Source organism: Hippopotamus amphibius, chromosome 12 (assembly GCF_030028045.1).
Source record: "Hippopotamus amphibius kiboko isolate mHipAmp2 chromosome 12, mHipAmp2.hap2, whole genome shotgun sequence".
NCBI classification, from domain to species: domain Eukaryota; kingdom Metazoa; phylum Chordata; class Mammalia; order Artiodactyla; family Hippopotamidae; genus Hippopotamus; species Hippopotamus amphibius.
Window position 1 is genome coordinate 92279363 of NC_080197.1, and position 22913 is coordinate 92302275.

Sequence of the window (22913 nt, forward strand, 5' to 3'; positions counted from 1 at the left end):
GAATAACATGTTAAGTTCCTTTGGACAGAACGGTCAATGGGTTACTATAGTGAGCTTGATCTCTGCAATTTTAGTGTCAGAGATATTTATGATTCTAAGTACCCCATGCATGGCTATTTAAGGTAAAAGAAACAGCAGGGGTATGGTTCCAATTGCTTAGTAAACAATCATAGAGAGATGTTTATTAGAGCTGACTCTCAAGTGACAGATAAATGCATAGTTCTATTATGCATGCTAAATTCAACATGCTGCAAGCTTAAAAGCAGATAGATCAAAACAAGAGCGGTTTTTAAAAAATCATAAAGACAAAATACAGCTATGTCAGTATGTGACAGAAAAATAATTTTGCCTTAAGCGTGATCTTCCCCAACCCCCTCAAGGAACAGTTAACCACAATTCATGAAACAAAATTAAAACAAGTTGGGAGTGTTCCGTTTCTTAGCTTGCTTGGCTTTGAATTAAAAAAAATTTTTTAATTGGGCTGTTGTTATACTATTGATCTATTATAAACAAAAAACTACATCACATAATTACTGATGTATAATTCTGATTTATTAATGTGCGATGTTTAGTTCTTAAAAACAAAAACAAAAACAAAGAAACTGCACACACAAAACAAGCCAGTAAACAGACTCTTTCATGCACATCTTTTTTTCTACCTCACCAAGTTCCACGGCATGATTTTTTAGAGGAGTTCCCTTGCTCAGGGTTGGCATATGTTTTTCAATTTTCACTGTCCAGAACCATATTTACAGAAAGATGTACAAATATTGTAGATGGTAGGCTGCACAACCCTCACATGATTAAAACTTCAGTTCCTTGGTTTTCAAGGGCTTTGTGTAAATGCCAATAAATTTGAGAGTTCACCTAACTGTGCCTCTTAACCTTTGTTCCCAAAGATGAAGGGCAGGATTTTTAATCAGGTAGCAATTTATCTTTAATTAGGAAAACATAATTAGGTATTATCATCTAATTGCAATTACTGGTTGGAGAAAGTCACATTTCACAGTAGTGACCCATGCTGGATTATCATTCTATTACTGAATTCTGCATCTGTATTTGTATTTGGCAGATAGCCAACAAAAACTCAAAGGTAATCACCATGCTTCTCTGCAGTCCAGCTGTCAAAGTCACCAACTCTGCTGCTGAATAAGAAACCAAGACATATCAATACTTTCTGAATCACACCTTGGCTATATCTGTTTCCTGCTCAGACATCAAGGAGAGATCAAAATAATTTTATACAAAAAACCCCATGTGAAGCAGGTTAGAGGACTCTTCCACACTTCGTTTCTGGTACAGTTAAAAAGTTTAATGTCTCAAGGCACCACTATGGTCGGACATGAGATACGCGGGTAACCAGCTAATCTACTAGGCTGTAAAGTCAGTAAGTAGCTTGTGCAACTGTGAAAAGCAATCTCTAGAGGACTGTTAGATATACTGTAGGCACAGGTATCATAATACAAGTAGAAAATAATGAGTCCTAGAAAAAAGCAAGTTGAGCACCGTTGTGGCATCGTTTGTATTTCTTTACTTAACGCTACGTAAACCTTACATTTACAAATGGAAAGACTAACTTTTGAAAGTTACACTCAAGGTTGCTCTTCGTGCTATTCCCCAATAAGTGGATTTAGTTCGTCGGTGTACTTTTAGAAGTTGTTGGATCTGGGTCTCCCTCTGTGGCGCTGGTCGATTCATTCAAGTGCGAGCTCAAGTTCTCCGACGTCAGATGGGAAGACTTGTAGACTATCTCATTGAAGTCGGATCTGATGCACACCAAGGCGGGGTCATTCAACGGGTCTTCCACGGAGGCCTGGGTGTTTTCTCGCGTGATTCCCATGTCCTTGCTATGTTCTGATGGGGATTTTCTTCTCATGCGCGTGTAAGTTTTATCTTGATTCTCCATGCCTTGCTCATTTTTCAAAAACCGTCCAAAGAACCAGATGAAGAATCCAAACCACACAAAAGCTATCAAACTTGGAACAAAAGCCAGACACTTGACATCAAGGCTTGCCCCTATGAATCTGCTATGTAAGAACATGTCTCCCTCAACATAGGTTTTATTAGTGCGAGGGTTGGTGTGATTGGACCTCCATTCCCAGGATAGCTTGGTTCTATTCAAATCCTTCAGACTCTCTGAGTCTTTCACTGTATATATCTTCTGCCCTGGGCCAATATACTGTCCATATTCATGAGGCTTGTAAAATATCTGATTCTTCCACATATTAAGATCCAAAATCAAGACGAGAAAGATAATTCCATAGTTAAACCATTTACCTGCATTAAAAAAGAAATACTGCATATTAGTCAAAGACCCATAAAACTGCAATAGGGTTTTCTCCCATAAAATGGAGATAATGGTATTATAGCATAAACTGTTAATGTTTTAGACCTGCTAACAATTTTTTGAGAGTGTTATGCAGCCATTAAGTGAACTGGCAAAGGGAATTTCCTTAATGGATTCTAGGCACGTGAAAATGTAGCTGTAGATCCCAGAGCCAGTAATTTATGGCATTTACACTAACTAGATTAAGTCTCCTGGTTTTTGAGGTGCCACAGCTACACTCAAATTTGGTTCCATGTAGGTTATTCTCTAGAACATTTCAATTAAGGTTTAAAATCAAAGTTCTGATGAAATTCTTAGAAAAGTCCAACGTATGATTGAATATCTCTTATAGTTTTATAATTATGTCTGGGAAAGAAATAAATCATTTTGCAATGTAAGCACAGCAGTATATCAATTGAATTCACATTGCTGTTTGTAGGCGACTTGTTGATTAAACCATTAGTTGTTGTGATTCAGATCAATAATCCTTGAGCATTCATTTCAAGACTTTAAAAATAATTGCATCAAATTCTCATTCAACAGAATCCATTTATCAGAAATAAATATAACCAAAGCTTTAGAAGACATAGTTTGGAGAGATTGTAACTACTATGACTTTTTTGTAGTACTTAAAAATCTTATATAAATAAGATATTACTTAGAGAAATACTATCTAGTGAAATCTGTGCATCTTTATAATGGAAAGAATGTGGGAAAAGTTAAGGGATACTAGATTCCATTATAATTTTTATTAAAATATATTCCAAGTTTTACAGTGTCAAGTGTATCATAATAATATAGTAATACTCAGCTCATAGTTTTGCTGTAACAAATTAGGTGATATATATAACAGGCTCTAAAAGTTTTAGTTATTGTTATTATATGTATTATGGCAAAATTATTTTATTTTGTATTTAAGAATAGTGATAGTGAACATTATTAAGTTACCTGCTTCACATGAGAGATAGGATCTTAGGCAAACTTCTTAAACTAAGATGGGTAAATATGTATTCTGTAATATATACTCCAACAGAACACATAGCTCTATAAAAATATAACTTTGTATGGAGTTTAGGAAAGTATTTTATCATCATTATTATACATTTTCAAGCTCCTGTTATATGCAAGGGCTTTAATCCTGGAATGGCTCCCAAATCTACTAGCTTTGTGACCTCGGGTTAGTTGTTTAAATTCTCTAAACTCCAGTATTTTTACAAGCAGGAAATAACGGTACTTATTAAAGCCGTTAGCATTTCATGAGATTATTAGATACTAAGCACAATTCCTGGTACATAATAGGAACTGGGTAATTGTTACTATTATTATCACCAAAGCCTTGCCTAAGTTATGATAATGTCTTCATTTGCATGGAAAGGTGCAACTTCTTCTCTATGAAGAGAATTTATGTAAACCATATGGAGGGAAATTAAAACCCTGCCTGTCCTGAGATCACTCAACTCTACAGGGTTTATATTATTTGTAATGGAAGCTCTTGCCTGAATGATTTATTTGGCATACCCAAACTGCAAAGTAAGTTGGAACACTGGAAATGTTTCCAGATATGATAACATGTTTATAACACCTGGTATTGTTCAGTTCAAATGACTCCTGACCTCTTGAATCTTCAAAACGAAAACAGAATCAACCATAAAACAAATGAAGAAAGCCAGCCAGAGAAATTCAATCAAATACAAAGGTGAGCAACCTTACCAAACATTTATTGGGCTCTTAACAGACTCTGTGGAGGATACCTTAGTAAATGCTGAGGACATATGTTACTGTCTTCTAGGAAGGAACTCAGCATCTTATGGGGGAAACAGGGCAGAGACATCAACAAGTTAATAATAATGGGGCCACATTTGAGAGGTGCCAAAGGAGTGATACAAGCTATAAATGCTGAAGACATTGAGAAAATGGAATAAAAACTGAGGGCTAATTTACTCAGAAAGGATTCTGAAGGAAGTAGCAATTCATGTGGTCCCAGAAAGAAGAGCAGGACAGGGAACAGTTTGGAAAATGTTATGTGTCTTTTAGTATATGTTTTTATTATGCTGTAGATAGAATAACATACAGAAAAAGATCAGGTAATGTGGAAGAAAGGGCCTGAGGGGAGAGAGAAGGGAAAGACTGGAGAATATCATAGGAAAAAAAAGTAGAGCAGAATGAAAAAGTTTAGGGATTCTCATTCAGTATCTCTAAGGTGCTAGTTGGTAGCTTCCGCAATAGAAGCAGTTGGGAGAGGGGCTTTGGGTGCTTCTCTGTTGTAGGAGATCCATTCTTATTCCCTTGTTTTAAACTACATGGGTTATGAAGCCAGACTGGATGATGAAGGGAAGAGGTCCCTGGGCTTGTATGACTGATCATCCCCTTCTTGACTCACAAAGTTCTCTTGGAAAAATGTGTACCCTCTCTAGGGCACTTCTATAAACTCATGAATAGAGCAGTCCCTCATAAAGGGTCTCTGTTTCTAGGGTAATGATGTCAGAAACTGAACATAAGCAGCATCACAGAATCAGGGAGGAAAAAGAAGAATGCTTATGGAGCTTGGAGAAGGGTGCTTTTTCTGCTGGGTGCTCAGTGAATGTTTAATAGTCAAAGGAAAAAAATAAAATAAGAGAATAAAAGTGGCAGTGAATGTACAGTGATCAAATCAAAAGAACCATGAGGCTAGAAGGAGCTTTTTCCCCATATTTTCAAATTATTTTCTCTACACAAGTTGAATGGTGCTGGGTCAGTTTGACCACTAAACTTTCACACTAGAGAATCACACTATGTGATTTCTCACATGACCTGGTGTCTGAATATCTAGACAGGATGAAGGAGAGGCAAATTAAGGATGTGTGGCCTGACACGGATCTCATCGCCCTGCTCTAACACATCTTTACTGATTTGTGAGAGGGAGAGCCATAGTGACAAAATCCTCAGGCTGGACACCAGCAGATGGAGATTTAATACTCAACTTAATCCAATCTTGGGTAATTTGTTTAACCTCTCCAGATCGCAACATTTTTATTTTCAAATTGAGGAAACAGAGCTATATGCCTTCCAGTTCTATGATTCTGTCCTCTTCCCCCAAGTCCTTCTACTTATTAACTGTGTGAATTCAATTTTTTGTTCTGTGAAATGGAGAATAATATCAATGTAACCAACTCAAAGGATTATGGTGAGGATAAAATGAGAGAATATGTTTGAAAGTTCTCTGTAATATACTGTTTGCCAAAAATGTAGGGTAGTATTATCTCTGCCATTTCTTCCTTCGACTTCGTCAATCCAGTTAATTTAAGATCCTAGTGATTGGACAGAGAGAGGGAAGAATGCATAAGGATTTGTTACAAAGATAGACCCTAAATGTTTCAGTTTGTATAAAACAGAATAAATCACTGAGGGCTGACATTAATGGCTAGATATCACTGGACTAATGATCCAAGAGGACCCGGTGTGTAGCTATATGTAAATACGTTTTGTGAATCAGCATATTTAACGTGTTAAAAATCCTGAGCAATTGACAATGTGTCTACAGCTTGCAGTAGTAAAAAGCCAGCGACAAGGTCTTTTATGCACACCAATTTTGAAGCAGATAGATTCCCCACTCCCCTGCAGACAGGTCGTGTGGGGGTGGGGAAGGGTAGAGAGGAGAGAATCAACTGGATCCCTATTGATTTATTTCCTTTCCTCCTCTGTAAATGTAGCATTGTCCTTCTCCCCATTGTCATAGCCACTCAGTCAAAACTTGGAACAGCTGAAAATATAGAAGAAATGGCTCTTCTTACTTTTTGTTTGTTTCCTGCCCACCTGACGTAATTTGCGGTCCATTTATCCATTTGTACAGAGGAAGGATGTTCATCTTTCTCATCATCCATTCTTCCATTTTCCTATATAGTGTTCTGTTACCTTGGTAATACTCTCTCCTCTTCAAAAAATTACTTTTATGAGATGCAGCAAACTAGAAAGCAAAATCAGGTGGGACAACTCAACCTTAGTGTTCTTGTCCATAAAGTGAAGGAGTTGAGCTATAGAATCATTAAGATTTCTTCCCTGTCCTAAAAGCCTCTTTGATGATTCTGTGAAATAAACATCGCCTAAACCTTACTGTTTTTATGATGGATCAGGAAATCTCACCACTAGAGCAAAAAAGATGCAATACACAATTTTCAGATGGAGAAAGCTTTCCTTAAAAAAAAGATTCTATATTCTGAGACATGCCGTTTACCACAAAAAAATAAATTTGAGTCCCTGAAATGACCCACATGAAAAAGTGTAAGACACAAAAAAGAAAAGACTAGAAGTGCTTCAACACACTTTTCCATGTGTGTTGTTGTGAATGATGGATCAACCATAGCGAAAGGTTTGGTATTGGCATTAATTGGCATTAATATGAGAGATTTTGCATTTTTCCCCTGTTGTTCCAGCTACCTAGCATAATGTAAATCAGCAAGGAGGAAGGGTAAGAATCCGTACATTATTTCTATTAATCTCCTTGAAATACCTCACTGTCTCTTTTAATGAGAAATCCCTGCATGGTGTTGGTGGGATTACCCCTTTTTTGTGTTTTGGGTTTTTAATGAATCTTACTGATTGTCAAAAAATAATATTATAATGGTAATTTTATCATTTTACTTTGTGGGAGTTTATAGAATCCTGGGCTAGTTAATTTTAAAAGAATTCTTCATGAAATATCACCCTCACTTAGCATAGGAAATGACAACAGTTTGGGGGAAAGTGTTATTTTTTCAACCAAGGAAAAAAACTATAAGTGCTGATATTTCCACCATATAATGAACCTTTCATCATTCAAATATGCAATTATAATATTTTAAAAAATCTTTTACTCAGTAGGGGTGCCAGTTAGCACCGAGGTTGAGCTGTGTGGTGAGCACCTCTGTACCAAGTGGGTGTCACCACTCAGCCAGACTCCTGTGTTCAGTGGTCACGCTCCACAAACCCATTTAGCATCCGTTAGGAGAGAGCAGGAAACCATGGCCTTGAAGGAGATGAGGTTTGGATAATTAAATAAATACCAGTTTGCTGTAACAGGCTTTTTGGCCATATTCAATGTCCTCTCATTCCAGACATGATCTGTGAAAACAGGGCTCACTGAGTTAGCATCTCTTTAAGTCCCGCTAGGTAATTTAGGAATATCTAGAAACCACATTAAGTGCTTGGGCCATGAGGAGACCATTTAGTAAATTGAAGATATTTACTAAATAATTTATGACCTAATAAGAGTTGAGTTGGTAAATTATCTCCTTAAGACTTAAAAGCAAATGAATATAGCTTCTCAAAGTACTTCTCTTGTCACTGTCATTTCCTTAAGTGGGAGACTACTCCTTTAGGACATAATCCAACATGATGAATAGAGGTAGAAACTTGTGATCATAAAAAGTGAAAGAAAAGGCCATGCAGCTGTACTGAATTAGGTGGCCATCAAACTCTGACTTTCTTGAGACTGGGAACTGTGCCATGCTCATTTCAGTATTCCCTAGATCCTAGCTTAGTTTTAGACACGTTAACTCAGAAAATGTCCATTAATCAATAGGTAAAATCTGAGATACTGTGTCCAGAAAAATTTCAAAGAGTGAAGTTCTGGTCTTTCAAGTCAAACACATGTGTCACAATGATCTGGTGATTTCCAGGATACTGCTAACATCAGATAACATCTGGAAAATTGGGAAAAGCAAAATATTTATGCCTCAAAGATTATGACTAATTATATATTTCAAGTCTTTCTTCTGGCTGTAAAGACAAATTCCTGAAAAACAGGTGAATTTTATTACAGAAATCCTCATCTATGCATAAATGAACCCAGGACACCCCAGTCTGGACAGGACAGACCAGCAGAGGGGCAGCAAGGACTGACAGGCTGTGAGCAAAACAACTGCAGCCTTGAAGAAGATGAGTTTGGGACAAATTAAAGGAATTGCTGCTTTATGTAGAAGTAAACATAGTTAACACTTAGAGCTTCACAAATGTGTTGAAAATGGAAATTGTTGCAGGAAAGGTTTAGAAAAATTCACAACTAAGAGAATAGCAAGAGGTCTACGTGTGCTTTGGATAAATTCACAATCACTGGGGACTGTCATGGTGAAGAGGATGTGCTGTATTTCCCTGTAAAAAGTCCCTTGTTAATTTTGCCAGACAGAATATTCTGCTGGATGGACCACTGGCCTGCCCGGGCCAGCACTTCCCATGATCTGATTGACACAGGAAAGCTCTCTAAAAAACAATCTCTGGGAACTCATTTGCCAGAAATCATGCACCTACAGAAATAAAACAAGAGGTTTTATGCATTATTTTCCACATTCTCGCCATTGTAAAGCACCTGTGCCTTCACACTGCTCAGGAAACTGAAATTGAACACAGATCTACAGAGGCTTGTTTACTTCTACATTTTCCATTTTTGCGAAAAGGGTTCCCAAGGGTATCATCGTGCCAGCAGTGTGAATTCTCCCCTCACAGATGCACAGGCCTTCCTTCTGGCTTTTCCCCCAACCCTCTCCTAATTTACTCAGATGACGGCCACCGATGGGACATTTCCTTTGTCTGGCTGGGATGACAGATGTCAGAGCTTCCACCAGGATCTGCATTAATAGGACTCAGAGGAGCTTCCTAGACTGAATCGAGAGGCCATTCCTCTCTCGCCTCCGGAGACTTAGTACATCCTATTTTGAATCCATCTCTGGACTCACCTTACAGGTAAAAGGGAAGAGGGCAAAAGAGATAATTACACAGTTGCATTTAGCATTTACTTTCAGGGGAAGAACAATGGACGTGGGCTAAAATTAAAAGCACCAATGTGGCTGAATCACTAACCATCTATCCCCTTTATTACTGAAGTCAAAATTCCCAGAAAAAAATATTTTAACACACCCTTGGATAGGGATGATTTATTTTTATAAGCTGTAGCCCAGCTTATAAAATGAAAGCTCATACATACTGCAGCAAACCATCTGTCAAGGGGGATCCAGATGAGCTAAACAGATGCAACAATTCAAGTTATTTCTGACATGCATAAATAAAACCGGCTAGGAATCAGGATTAAAAAATACTCAAATCCTGAAGGCTTTTAAAATGTCAATGGGAGCTCATCAGTGTCAGATAACCCTCTACATACAGAGCATTTCATTGGGAGAGGGATTTTTTTTTTTTTTCATTCTTAGCCTTCTCTTTCTTGAGGACTCAGAACAGTAAATAACAGCAAAGAACTCAGAATAGTGGGTAAGTAATCAGAGAGCGTTCTCTCAGGCCACCTAATGTTTTTGAATTAAACAGGAAAGGCAGATTCTGGATGGATGAATGGAAAAACTTTAGGTAAAAATATTGAGAGTTTATTGATGCTTTACTTCATGGCAGGCAGTGTTTTAAGTGCCTTGTACATATTAATTAATTTCATTCTCACTGCAGTCCTATGGGATAAATACTGTTACTGTCCCCATTTAACAGATGAAAAAACAGAACCTTTAAGAAGTTAAAGAGCTTGACAAGGGCCCCGCCACCAGCTAGTAACAGGGCTGGAACCTGTGCACCAAACCTTTACATTCCACTGCCTCAGCATGCACTGAACATCTTTTCTAGATCACAGAGAAATGATACTTGAGGCCATCAAGCCATCCTGGGAGGACGTCAATCACTCTTGTCTAGGCTCTTCTGGTGCAGAACAAACACAGACAGAGAAAGCAGTTGACAGAGCTGCCTGGAGGTCTTTAGGATTCCTTTCTAACCCTGGCTCCAGCTTCTTCTGGACCTTTCTCCAGTCATGTTCTGCTTTGGGACCTCCACTGTTGGTCCCAGCCCTGAACTTTCTAGCTCCTGCCAAGCCTCTACCATGTGCCTTTCTCACTGGCTACCCCATTTCTATTGAATTTGCATTCTGTCCCTTGGCTTTTGTTTTAAGAGGTGCATGAAAGATAAATAAAAGCTGAGATGAGAGGAATTCTGATCATAGGAAATGCTTCTCAGTAGCAGTGTTTCTCAAGTGTGGTCCTCTGGCTGCCTGAGCAGGCATCACTGGCAGTGCTCCAGACAATAGCAGATGCCGGGCTCCACCTCCTACCTGAGGCACCTGACTCTGGGTGTGCGGCTGTTGGATCTTTCAAACAAGCTCTCCAGAGGATTCTCATACACACTAAAGTTTGAGAACCACTGACGGATATAGAGGATTTTATGCTTAATAGTCCCAGGGGTGATTTGCTAAACAAGGAAAGCATTAGGGTCTCCTTACAAAAAGAAGCAGGACTTGAAGGAAACTATCAAGCTCGTGTTTGTGGTTCACTTGGAAATTTGTGGGCTACTTACTATTGAGCATGTTCAAATACAATACGTAGCACTGTGTTTTGGAGATTTTACTTGGGTTTGCCCAGAAACAACTATCTTACAACATCAGATAAAGTCAAAGGCCTTTCAGGGGAGATGGGTGGTACTCCACAGTGGTTTCAGCAACCTCTTCAGCCAATTCACAGAACAAAGAGAGCAACAGAACAAAACAAGAGGGGTAAAGCTCTGACTTTCCTCAGTCTCCAAACCTGTTACCACTTTCTTAGAAATTTTTATCTTGGATCTGGGGAAGCACATGACCATCTTACCACCAATTGGATTGAAATGGTGGAGCCCTTCACCCCAAAGCCCACATGTATCCTATCTTATTTTGAATTTAAGCCCCAGAATCCTCAAAAGCCTTCCTAGTAGGTCCAGATACCCAGTCATTTGCATGGCTCTTCTCAGGGAGACAGTCTGACCCTGCCTGTGTCTCCTCCATCAGAAAGGAGCTGTTCTCAGTGGTCAGCACCACCCAGGGGAGCTTCACAAAAGTCTCATTCCTTGGCCTTTGCCCAGACCTACTGGGTTGGAACCACTAAGAATGGGGCCCAACAATCTGTATATTTATAAAGGGCTGGATGATATGATAATCAGCATATTTTGGCAAATACCACCCCAGAGCCTTAATTATAATATATTTCCATCTTCTGGAAAACTTTATTGATGTGAAGTCTCCATTACAAACACTTAGCTAGCCTTTCCTCCTTTTACATTTTTAGAAGATAAATACTTGGTGGGACAAAGGTTTTAGTCCAAAGGCACAGGAGGTTTTACCTTGAAAGTAATGATGCTGAATCTTCAGAGATTCCTGTATGCCTGGCTCCCTTCCCAGACACTGAAGACAAGTTTTAGTTCTAATTTTGTATTCATGTTCTTAAGTAGAGCATTCCACATTGTGTAAGCTTTGGGCAACACAAAACCTGCCCCTGCCCCTGCCTACAAATGCCACCGTATATGACAAAGCTATGCAAAAAAGAGCCCCAAATTAAATATTTTTAATAGCTTTATTTTTCTTTCTGGCCAGTGGGTTCTCTGAGTCCCCCCCCCCCCTTTTTTTTAAAGCTGATATTCTGCACTCAAACAGTATATTTTTGAAAGGGCTTCTGATAGTCAGTCAGAGACAATATTAGTGCCATGATGGTCTGAGACAAGAGCTGATAGCAGGAACAGATGGTCCCGGCAAAAGCCCACCCAAAGGAATATGATGATGCCACATGTGTGATAGCTGTTTTAGAAGTCCGAGAGGGTAGCAGGCTGCAGAGATTAAGTGGGGACTCTGAAACCACACTATGTGACTTGAACTCAAATTGATTGATTTACTCAGTGAATTTAATAGATAGGCCTCATTCATTTTGAATAGGAAAAGAAACCTGCTGCATCTTCCCTATTCATGAGCTCATTCTCCAATTTAGGAAGGTCACCTCATGCTTGGAGCGAAAAACAGCCTTCAAGTTGGGAAGCAAACGTTTTTTGCAGTATTCAGATGTTCACATTTTCTGTGCTCCGGAGATTTTTATTCAGCAGCACAGACAGTCTTGTAAGCACAGATTTCTTCAGCAGTTTTTATTATAGCAGGTGTGGGATCCTAGGCCATTGTCCTTAAAACACACATACATTCACTACCTGCATTTGAACAGCTTGAGAGCTAATGCCATTCTTTCTTTGTGATCATTCAGCTGACTGCTTCGTGTTATAAAGAGAAAAAGAGGTATAAAACATAACTCCAGGAAGCCTTGTTTAGATGAGAATGACTGAGATGTCATGAAAGAATATTATAATAAATCATATTCGAGCCATTTCAAGAGCAGAACACATCTGAAAATGGAATAACCTGAGGATCCACAAGAGAATCACTTGAGACAAACATAAGCCCTGCCACAGCAGTAAGTTTTACTCCATCAAATGAGAAGTGGCCAAACTCCCTAAAGGCACATGGTCTGATTGGAGCTCTCGGGTACTATTGTTTTGATCTCAGCAGCAAATGAAGAACAAAGCATAAAGAGTATTCATGATGAAAAAATATACTGAGCTGAATGTTGTGGAAAAGAAACCCACCTGATGAACAAAACCAAGGTGGAGTGGCCTACAGAGTGTGGCAGAGATAGCTAACAACCCGTAACAAAGATGTGACTCACCTCTGATACCCCTAGGCTGGGACACAAGACCTGATGCCACAAGTGGCTGCCCAATGGGGGACCATGTCTCCCTGCTCTTCTTGCCTCTGCATGGGGCCATCTCACTAGTTATTCCCCATGGAATGTGAGTGGAAGTGACATGTTCTATTTCCAGACCAGGTGGTTAAGAAACAGGCAAGCCCTTTTAGTCATTTCCCGCATTCTCTTTATTCCCATTTGCCCACTGGATGTTGAAGGTGAAATCATCAAAGCCATCAGGAATTTAAGTCCCAGAATGATGATCCGGAGCCCTTGCTGATCTGGAACCACCTTGCACTGCTAAGTGAGCAAAATGAAACCACATTCCTTACTCAGCTGTAAAAAGGAACGAAATTGGGACATTTGTAGAGACCTGGATGGACCTAGAGACTGTCATACAGAGTGAAGTGAGTCACAAAGAGAAAAACAAATAATCGTATATTAACACATATATGCAGAATATAGAAAAATGGTACGAATCAACTGGTTTGCAAGGCAGAAATAGACACACAGATGTAGAGGACAAACATATGGACACCAAGTGGGGAAAGCGGGGGGGGGGGGTTGGGGTGGGATGAACTGGGAGATTGGGATTGCCATATATACATTACTAATAAGGAAAAAATATCAAATTGTCCACTTTAAATATATGCAGTTTACTGTAAAAAAAAAAAAAACCCCACAAAACTATATTCCTGTATGCCTCTAAAATGTTACCATGTGCTTCTTTTTTTTTTTTCATAGCAGCCAGCATGAGTTTAACTAGGAGACAAATTGTGCTCAAAAGTATACCTGTTATATGAATACGATATTCCTCCTTAAAGATCTTCTGGAAGAAAGGAATCTTGAACTGCATGTGCGGCGTGTGCAACCCGGGAAGATTTACATCGACATCTCCCATGAAATGTGGGAATTCCCAGTCCTGTCAGAGAAAATCAACGTGAAAACATATCTGTGATTTGTTTCATTCCTAAGCAGCTAAACACCAAAAATTGACTTTTTATAAGCACTTATTTTAAAATCATTTAAATGCAGCCAGCTGTTGGGTGTATCTGTTTTGTTCTGTGATGGTTGTTTTATGTACATTAGGTAGTAGTATGCAATCAAAATCAAAATTAAGTCATAACTTATATCCTCACATTGTCTCTTTAATGTGATAGTAAGAAACCAATGCAGAATTGATGTGCATCGATACATGTTTTTCTCTTTCTTCCTGGAGACCTGGGTTTAAACTTTTATAGGAAGGAAGTGATTCATATTTTATAAATATGGGGTAATTTAGTTATATTTTGTTCCACTACTTTTTAAAAATAAGAACCTTATAACAGCATATTTTGTGTATGAAGACAAAGTAAAGCAGATCTAATTCACTTAACTGAGTTCCTCAATTCACATTAAGGGAGTTTTATTAATCATCTCTGCTAGCAACTATATGGAATGGAAAAATGCCAAAGACTCCTGTCCTGCTCTCTTGCAATTTAGCATCAATTTGAACCAAACGATGGAGGGCCTGACATGCTAGCTTGAGAGATGAACAGTGAATTAATTCCCAAACTGACATTACTTCCTTGTTGTTAAGGCAAAATCAGGTGGGATGACCCTCCTTCTCATAACGAAGGAAAACAGATGCAAATGAGGGTATTTTTAGGTGTCTCATCTGCTCTTGGTTTTTGGATAGAGGCACCAAATTAAAGTTCAAAACTAGCATGTGAAGAAGAAATACACTAAATAATGAAGAAACCTTTAAGCTTAATCCATATTTTTATTTCTAGTAATAAAACAATTACTAAATTAACAGTCCTATACTTAAAGAATATTTTTAAAAGAACTTGGATATGAAAAAATAATAAACAAAATATTAAAGCTTTCAATCTACTATCTCAATATAAAAAAGTTAATTTTTTTCAAGATTTCCATATATGCAGCTAATAGGAGTGGGCTGATAATTAATGTGTCTGAACATTTTAGGAGTTTCCATGTCCATTCTACTCCCCTCTTTGCTGAAAATTCTGATCAAAGGAGAACAGCCCTTAAAGGGAAGGAGAATATGTGAGTGGTGGTAACCAGGAAAGTTTTCAGTGTCTCTTAATTTCTTGATCTATGGCTCACTCTAAGCCCCTAATAAGAAATAAATATATAAGAAGAAAAATGAAATGATGCAATATTACCCCTTTCTATTGGTGTGTATGCAAACATCTTGTTGGTCTCGCCTCTCTTGGTTTTTCAGATATCAGCAGCAAATAGACACATAATTTTGGAAATTCAGAAAACATTGGAGCCTAATAAACTTGGAACATTGTGATCTAAAATATTAGTAGAGAATGGATTGGCAATGATACTTGTGAACTATTGCATTTTACTAAAGTGCATTTTTTTCACTGATAATATCTTGTTCTTTCTATGTTACTTGGAAGACTCTTGCAAAGAGAATTGGAATTGAATTTAGTTTCTTGCTAAAATATAACTGACATCTGCCATAAAAAAATATGCTTGGCAATGATAACCAGAGAATCTTTCACTAGCCCTGGATAAAAAGCACAAAGCATTATCAATAGAGCAATTCTCTCTCTTATTTCTTGGTTTAAAGAATTTAGGATTAACAGATACACAATAAGAACCTACTGTATAGCACAGGGAGCTATATTCAATAACTTGTAACAATCTATAATGGAAAAGAATCTTAAAAAAGGAATACCTCTATCTCTATCTATATCTGAATCACTTTGCTGTACACCTAAAACTGACACAACATTGTAAATCAACTACACTTCAGCTTTTTAAAAAAAGTTTTTTTTTAAAAAAAGGAAGAGAATACTTCTTGTTGGTAATTGGGCAAGTGTACTTAGTGTACCTTCTTTTGGAAAGATGTTCTTGAACTATTATCATTTAGCTTTTCATTTCATGATGAAAGCTTTCTACTGGGTATGAAATTGATTCTAGTTTGAAAGTAATCTGTAGAGATTTCTTGTAGACTGGGATCAAAATTTCATTCTCCTCAAAATAGTTCCTCAATGATTTCCCACCTGTTCTTGGAGACAGAAAGATGAATTAAGGAAATGGAGAGTAGAGGAAAGAGAAGCGAGGTCTTGCTCTTCATCTAGAAGATGGCATTACTTGTCTTTTTTTTTTTTTAAGAAGGGATCATGGCAGGGAGTTTGGGGGAAGTGTGAAAGAAGTATCTTATGCCATTTAACGAATTAAAAACAAAGAGAGAACGAATAAAAGATATGATATATAAATTCTCTTAGATTCTCCCCTTATACGTTATTTTATATAATGACCGGATTATGATTTTCAAAACTGTTTTCCTTAGTTTCTAACTCCCTGCCTCCATTCTTTCCCTGCTGCTCCGATTTCTGTTCAATTCCAACTCTGCATATTTCTGCAGACTCGTTGAATCAGTGTAAACTTTGACCTTAACTTGACTTAGAACGGAATGGTAATAATAATCATTGCTACCACTTGCAATATGTTTTGGACTCATCTTAATGGGGGCATCTGAGGGTGGTGATACCCCAAGTATTTATTTACAGGAGATAAAAGAGGAGGGAGGATAATATTCTGAATCCCCATCTTCATCTGTCAATCTCACAGGCTTCTTAGGAGGATAAGACAGTGCCTGGAGAGCAATTAGCACATTACTGGAGACAGAGGCAAGAGACAGTGAAATGGTCAACAAGCATGGTTGATTTCCCAGCATGATTCCAAGGTCAGGGTTATCCTGAGAATGAAGCAGAGGAAGCAGACAGGTCTGTTTTCAGGAGGATTGTATACAGGGCTGCTTCAAGGTCCAGATGAAAAAGGAAAACGGCTATCTTCTCCCATCATCTATCTTCTGCCCTCAGGCACTGCACAGCGTTGGCCTCCTGAGGTCTCCGATGGGACTCTGGTCAGAGCAGAGGCCTCCCAGAGGGAGGAGCAGGAGCAGGACCACAGGGAAGGGCACCCCTCTTGAAGAGACATGTGAGGCGACCTCAAATGAGGACAGAAGAACAAGAGCAAATTGGTTTCTTGTGCAACGTGGGTCACACTGTGGCGACCCCCAGAAACAACTGTGGAGGACTTTCACTATGGTGGAGGGAGGCACTGCTACCCTGGAGGCAGGAGCTGGTAAGTCAGCAACATGAGAAGCTAAAGGAATCCTGTGGCTGCTTGGGTTATAAATGATTGAGCACTGGCAATAGTCTAGCATCATCCTAAGCTACATGTTTCTATTCACATACAAAACAATCACAAAATATTGCTATTATTAACCCACTTTATAGATGAGAAAAATTTGCCTCAGAAAGGTTAAATTGTCACAAAATGATGTAGCTGTCATGTGGCAGAGCCCAGCCCAAAGAATACATACTTTCAGCTGGGCCATGCTGCCTCTAACAGTGCAAAGTGACAACCCTTTTTGGTTTTGACTCAATACTCAAATTATTCATACCTGCTACACCTGTTCTAATTGAGAATTACTGGTGACCATCATCCCACGCTCATCTCTCACCAAAAGTTGGTTGCATGAGAGGATTTAAACTATCCCCACCTACCCCAGAAGGTTCTCATATTTTATCTGACCCTAATTTGAACAAGAAGACCAACTGTAACTGTTTCTCCACTAAGCAACTGCCCCAGCATAGTTGGTTTCCAATCAGACTGTTGAGTAAGGGAGATTTGACTAATGGGCGATTACTAGCAAATACTGAGATTCTCTTGGCATCAACACTATGGATGTATAGCCGTTTCATACGCAGATTGTATGTACATTTTATGAGAGCCATGGTTTTCTTTCCTTCTGCATATGGTGTAAAAATTATATTTTGAACACCAGATGAAAGTGTTGAATAAGAGAATGACAAGGCAAGATGTGTTCCGCTACTAAGACCAGGGTAGAGACAGGATGGTCCTGTGATTGCATATTATAAAATGTTCATTTACTTTGTTCTTTAAGAAATGTTACCAGTATTCAATAGTTCAAAGCTTCCTTACCACAGTCTGCTATCAAACCTAATAATGCCTTCAGCGGTCTGTCCCATTCGTGGCTCAGTGATGTAAGAATGATTTAGGAACACTGTGTCATACACTCTATTCTAGTTCTCATCAGTTTATGGTGATGAACAGACTTCCAACTTTGTATCTTGCTTCATATATGAGAAATAGTTAATTTTTATTCAGAAGGGTATATTTCCCATATAAAAATAAATGAGCAGTGCCATGGTATATATCTACTCCTATTTCTTACATACAATGGTTTACTTTTGCCTATGGCTATAAAAATCGCATTTGGACATTGATGTCCAAATTGCATTTGGACATGTAATGTGGACTGATGTGTCCAAATGTGATTCCATGCAAGTGTGGCCCTGTTATTTATGGGCCACATCTGGACAGAATTTCAGGACAATGTTAAGTATATAGGCAAGATGGTCTCAGGATATCCTGGATTCCTCATTTCCCCACATTTTCTCATTGAGACACATGCCTTGGGGACAAGGAAAAGAACTTGGTACTGTGCAGAGGAACTCAAGCTTGAAACCAATATGGTTTTGAATTTCCCAACTGGTATTCAATTTCCCAAATCAAATGAAGGGACCCCATTTCTATTTAGAAAAGTGTTAGAGGATAAAAATGTAATAACACTGAATAGCCTGTGAAAATGAAACCATGATATCAGGACAAAAGTCATATTTTGGGGGCTAAAGACTGGCCACCCGGTTTTTTGAGAAATTTAAGACACAAACTAGATTATATTTTACCAAAAAGTATTGATAACCATTTAGAATAGAATGGCAATAGATTTCTAAATACTGATAAAAATACCAATATTTTTCAATGTAATAATTTGTATATCTCCTCTTTATAGGCATTAGATTATAAAGCTTTAAATAATTTCAAAAGCCAAATTCACAGATATGCTTCTTTCTCTTTGTTAACTGCTATTCCTCCTATTTCAGAACTGAATTTAGATCCATGAATATCTGAACATTGTTCTACCAAAAATGTCCCCAGCTTGTAAAGTGTCCTTAGATTTTCTATGCTTACCGTGTCCTAGCAACAAGATTTTAGATGACAGTGAAAAGTGATGGTCTGAAGAATTGTACTCATGCTTTGGGTGATATTTTTGTTTCTTATTAAGAATCTCAAGTGCCTGATTTCTTTCAGCAACCCTACACTTCTCCTAATTGGCAAAACTGCCGTGGTATCGCTTAACTGAATAAATCCTTGGAAATCTTGACATGTAGTAGATGTTGCTTATTTGTTTGTTTATTACCTGCCTCCCTCATTGGAATGTAAGCTCCAGGGAGCATATGGAATTTTTTCCTGTTTTGTTCCCTTATATTCCCCATACCTGAAGTAGTGCTCAGCATATAGTTAGAACTCAAATATTTGTTGAACTGATGAATGGAGCTCTCTGAAAGTTAAACATATACAACAATTTGGTTTCATGTAAATGGAGTTTAGGTAAACGGAGGAAACACATACTTTATTTTTATAAATAATATTACATATCAAACTGATTCATTATTATGAAAAAAATGGTTGTTTTATCTTTTTCCCTATAAACAAGGTATACTGGAATTACCCAGAAAGTAACCTGAAGATTAAGCCATTTGCCAAAGAACACAGAGGAAAGGAGACAGTGGATAATTGGAGGAAGACAGTGGTCAAATGTAAATATTATGAGATGAGGCAGTTAATGTTTGGAAAATTAGTAAAAATCTCATTGGGATGATCTAAGACACACTTTCAGTTACCATACAAATGTAAAGAAGCTCATGAGACATGTCCAACCAAGTCAGAGAACCAGAAAAAAGAATGCAAACCTGTGATTAAACATGTTTAAACATGTGATTAAAACAATATGGGGATCATTTCCCGGTGGATGACACCAGGAAGGTGGTGAAGGCAAGGATGAATATCAGAGATGCCCTGCAGTGAATGGGAAGGATGTACAAAAGGGAAAGACCAGCAGGTTACTTCTCAGATGTCCTTTGACAAATATTTTTTTCTTATAAGTTATACTCTCATTTTCTCCTCATATTCACTATTGCTTTTCCCCCCTCAAGAGCCAATGAATTCCATAATCTTTTGGAGTTCTCTCTCAGGAGTCACATATGCTATTTAAAAGATTTAAAACCTTCGGGGAAAATCTTGGCTTTCTGGTGGAAGTAGGCTTTTTTTCAACGAGTAGAAGAGGTGGCACATCTCATTCTTCACTACAACAAATCCAAGTCAAGCTGTAAATCCTCACTTAAAATGTTTAAAGAAGTTGACTTGTGTTTTTTGTACATTCTAAGATACTGATGAATTCTCAAAATTGTTGGTGTCCAAACAATCTAATTCATCCTGAAGGCCTATTTTGTAGTGTGGTTTAATGTATTTTCTTCATCAGTAATCCTTCTTACTTGCAAAGGCCAATAGGAATTTTCCTGGCTAATTCTGAAGCCAATGTACATCGATGCGATACAAGTTTAGTGCCCATAGAAAAAGCAAATAAGTCAAGCCCAGAGTAGATTTGAGAAGTGAGTGTAGTTTGTTACTTTTAAAAGACTTTACCATGAGGCTCTGGTGAGATAGCAGTGAGTTTTTTAAGACAAGCTTTATTATATCTAGACAGCTTGAAAGCATCATTTCTTTAAGCACCAAGGTGGAAGAGTTGTCTGATGAAATGCACTGGCCCTCATTTACAGATGTCCTGCCCTGGCAGACTGATGTGATGAAGGACAAAATAAAAGTCAGTCTTGTAAGTGTTTACAACCAATAGAAATGCATCATGTGGCATCTAGGAATAATGGGAAATCAATATCCCTCAGCAGGGCTATACAGTTCACCAATATGCAAGGAAAGAGCGCTTGACATTTTAGAGACTCCTATGTGTGTATGTGGGGGGCAGGGTGTAGACAAACCAGTGACTAGGACAAGTTGCTGACAACTAAAGCTAGTGCAAAGTCTAAATAAACACAGTGTTATAACTCAATGATAGATCCTTTTGGATAAAGTCTTCCATCCCTCATCAAACAACGACGTGACCTACTTTGCACTTCTTAAGAAGAATGAATATTAGCTACATAATAAATTGATATTTTTTAATTAAATGAGAACTCCTAAGAATTCCTCTTTTCCTAAAGAGGAAAGCATGAAATTTAGTGGAAGGAAGTTTTTGGACAGCATACCTTCATGTTATTTTTCAGATACTGGCTGAAGTTCAATAGCACACAGCCCTTGCTTATTCTGTGCTTTACTGTATTTGCACATTGGGTAAAAAATGTCACTGCTCCAGTATCTGTTCTGGCTCTATGCATGCTGCCAAAAATGGTCACATTCAACTGTCTGAATGACTAATCTCTTCTATAGGTTATATAGCAAAATTAATTGCATACTGTCAAAAGAGTAGATATTGTCCTTGGTAAAATTTTTATTTAATATTGAAGTCATTTTTCTCTGTGAAAAATTAATAATAGTGGAGATCAGTGGGTAAATGAGATTCAATATAAAAATATTCACTTCACAAACAATAGAGAGGGCCTCCAGTGTTTCTTGCAATAGGTTCATTTCTATTTTCATAATTTTTGTCAAGAATGTCTCATGGAGCATATATTCTAACAGAAGAGAGACCAATCAGCAAATAGCAATATAATATGATGTCTAATAGAGACAAATGCTCTAAAGGAAATAAAGCAGGGTAAGGGGATAGAGAGTGGTGAGTTAAGGGTGGGTGCTAGTTATGTTAGTCAAAAGAAAGCTTCTTTGAGGGTGTCCTTTGTATGGAGTGCTGACTGATATGAAAGAACAAGCTCTGCAGATCTCTGGAGGAGGAGCAGATCAGCTAGAAGGAGAAGCAAGTGGAAAGGTCCTGATGGGGAAATGAGTTGGCAAGGTCCAAGAAACAGCAAGGTTAGCATGGCTATAGGAGTAGAAGTGATATGGAGAGTGGTAGGTTGGCTGTAGGAGGAATAAAGTCCAGTTTAAAGACAACTGTAGTAATTTAGGTGTGAGACGATGGTGGTTAAACAATGGTGGTTTGGTGTTCAGATCAAGATGTGTTTTGAAGTATCACCAACTTCTGAATTTACCAGCTGCTTTAGCAACTGGTAAATGATAGCATCATTTACTGAGAAGGGAGAATTTGGGGAACCAATAAACTTGTAGAAGATAGGGAGGTGGGTAAGAAATCCAAAGATTTATTAGAACATGCTATTAGATGTCAAGTGGAGGTATTGTGTAGGCAGTTGGGAAGCTTAGGGTAGGGACCAAGACCAGAGGTGTAGGTGTGGGAGTCACCCGTGTACCTACTGATCTAAAACCACAGAGCTGGATGAAATCAACTAGAAAGGGAGTATATAAAGCCAAGAGAAGAGGGCCAGGGACTGAGCACTGAGGTACTCTGACATTTAGAAGTTGGGAGAGGAGAAGCCAGTAAGGAAAACAGAGCAAGAATGGCATATGGTATTTGAAGAACATGAGAAAGTGCATCCTAGAAGCCAGGTGAACAAAGTGTTTCAGGAAGGCAGAAGTGGTCAACTTTGTTGAAAGCAGCTGAAAGTTTGAGAAGACTGAAAGATAACCATAGGATTCAGGAATGTAGGGATTGTCAGGGGCTTTTTGGTTGTTGTTTTTTTGGTGTGTTTTTTTGGTTTGGTTTGGTTTTTTTTGACTGCACTGCACAGCACGTGGGATCTTGGTTCCCCTACCTGTGCTCCTTGTGGTGGAAGGGCAGAGTCTTAACTTTTGGACTGTCAGGGAAGTCCCAGGGGTTGTTGATCTTGATAAGACCTACAAGCTCCAGAGGAAGCTGCTATTGGAGACAAAGGCCTGACTGCAGTTGGTTCAAGAGAATATGGGAAGTGAGAAGTAGAGACAAAAATTACAGAACTCTTATGAGGAGCTTTGCTGTGAGTGGGAACAGAGTAAAGAGGCAGTAACTGGAGAGAGACTATGATTCTGTTAATCGCAAATAAATTTCCTAGTGTAAAGTCAAGTCAATTTTGGCATAATAGGGAACTCCGAGTAAAACCTGAAATTTCCTTTTTATATTTTAAGTAACTTCTGCAATGGCTAAAGTTAAAAGCTGGTGTGCAACCAGGGTGGATGCACTGATTGTTTATAGCTGGTGTCTATTCTGGTTAATCAATACT

The 22913-nt window shown here is 38.3% G+C and overlaps 1 protein-coding gene across 14 annotated transcripts in view; it reads right to left on the reverse strand.

Moving 5' to 3' along the window:
- Positions 1-530: 530 nt before the first annotated feature.
- TMEM117 (transmembrane protein 117) overlaps positions 531-22913 on the reverse strand; it is a 528774-nt gene continuing 506391 nt past the window's right edge. For 13 of the 14 annotated variants that reach the window (XM_057701206.1, XM_057701208.1, XM_057701209.1 and 10 more), the window contains 2 exons: positions 13585-13714; positions 531-2277 (listed from right to left, as the gene is read on the reverse strand). In XM_057701206.1, coding sequence (XP_057557189.1) covers positions 1631-2277; positions 13585-13714 — 777 coding nt within the window. In that variant the 3' untranslated portion in view covers positions 531-1630. The remainder of the gene's footprint in view (positions 2278-13584; positions 13715-22913) is intronic. The other variant, XM_057701219.1, reaches the window with a different exon arrangement.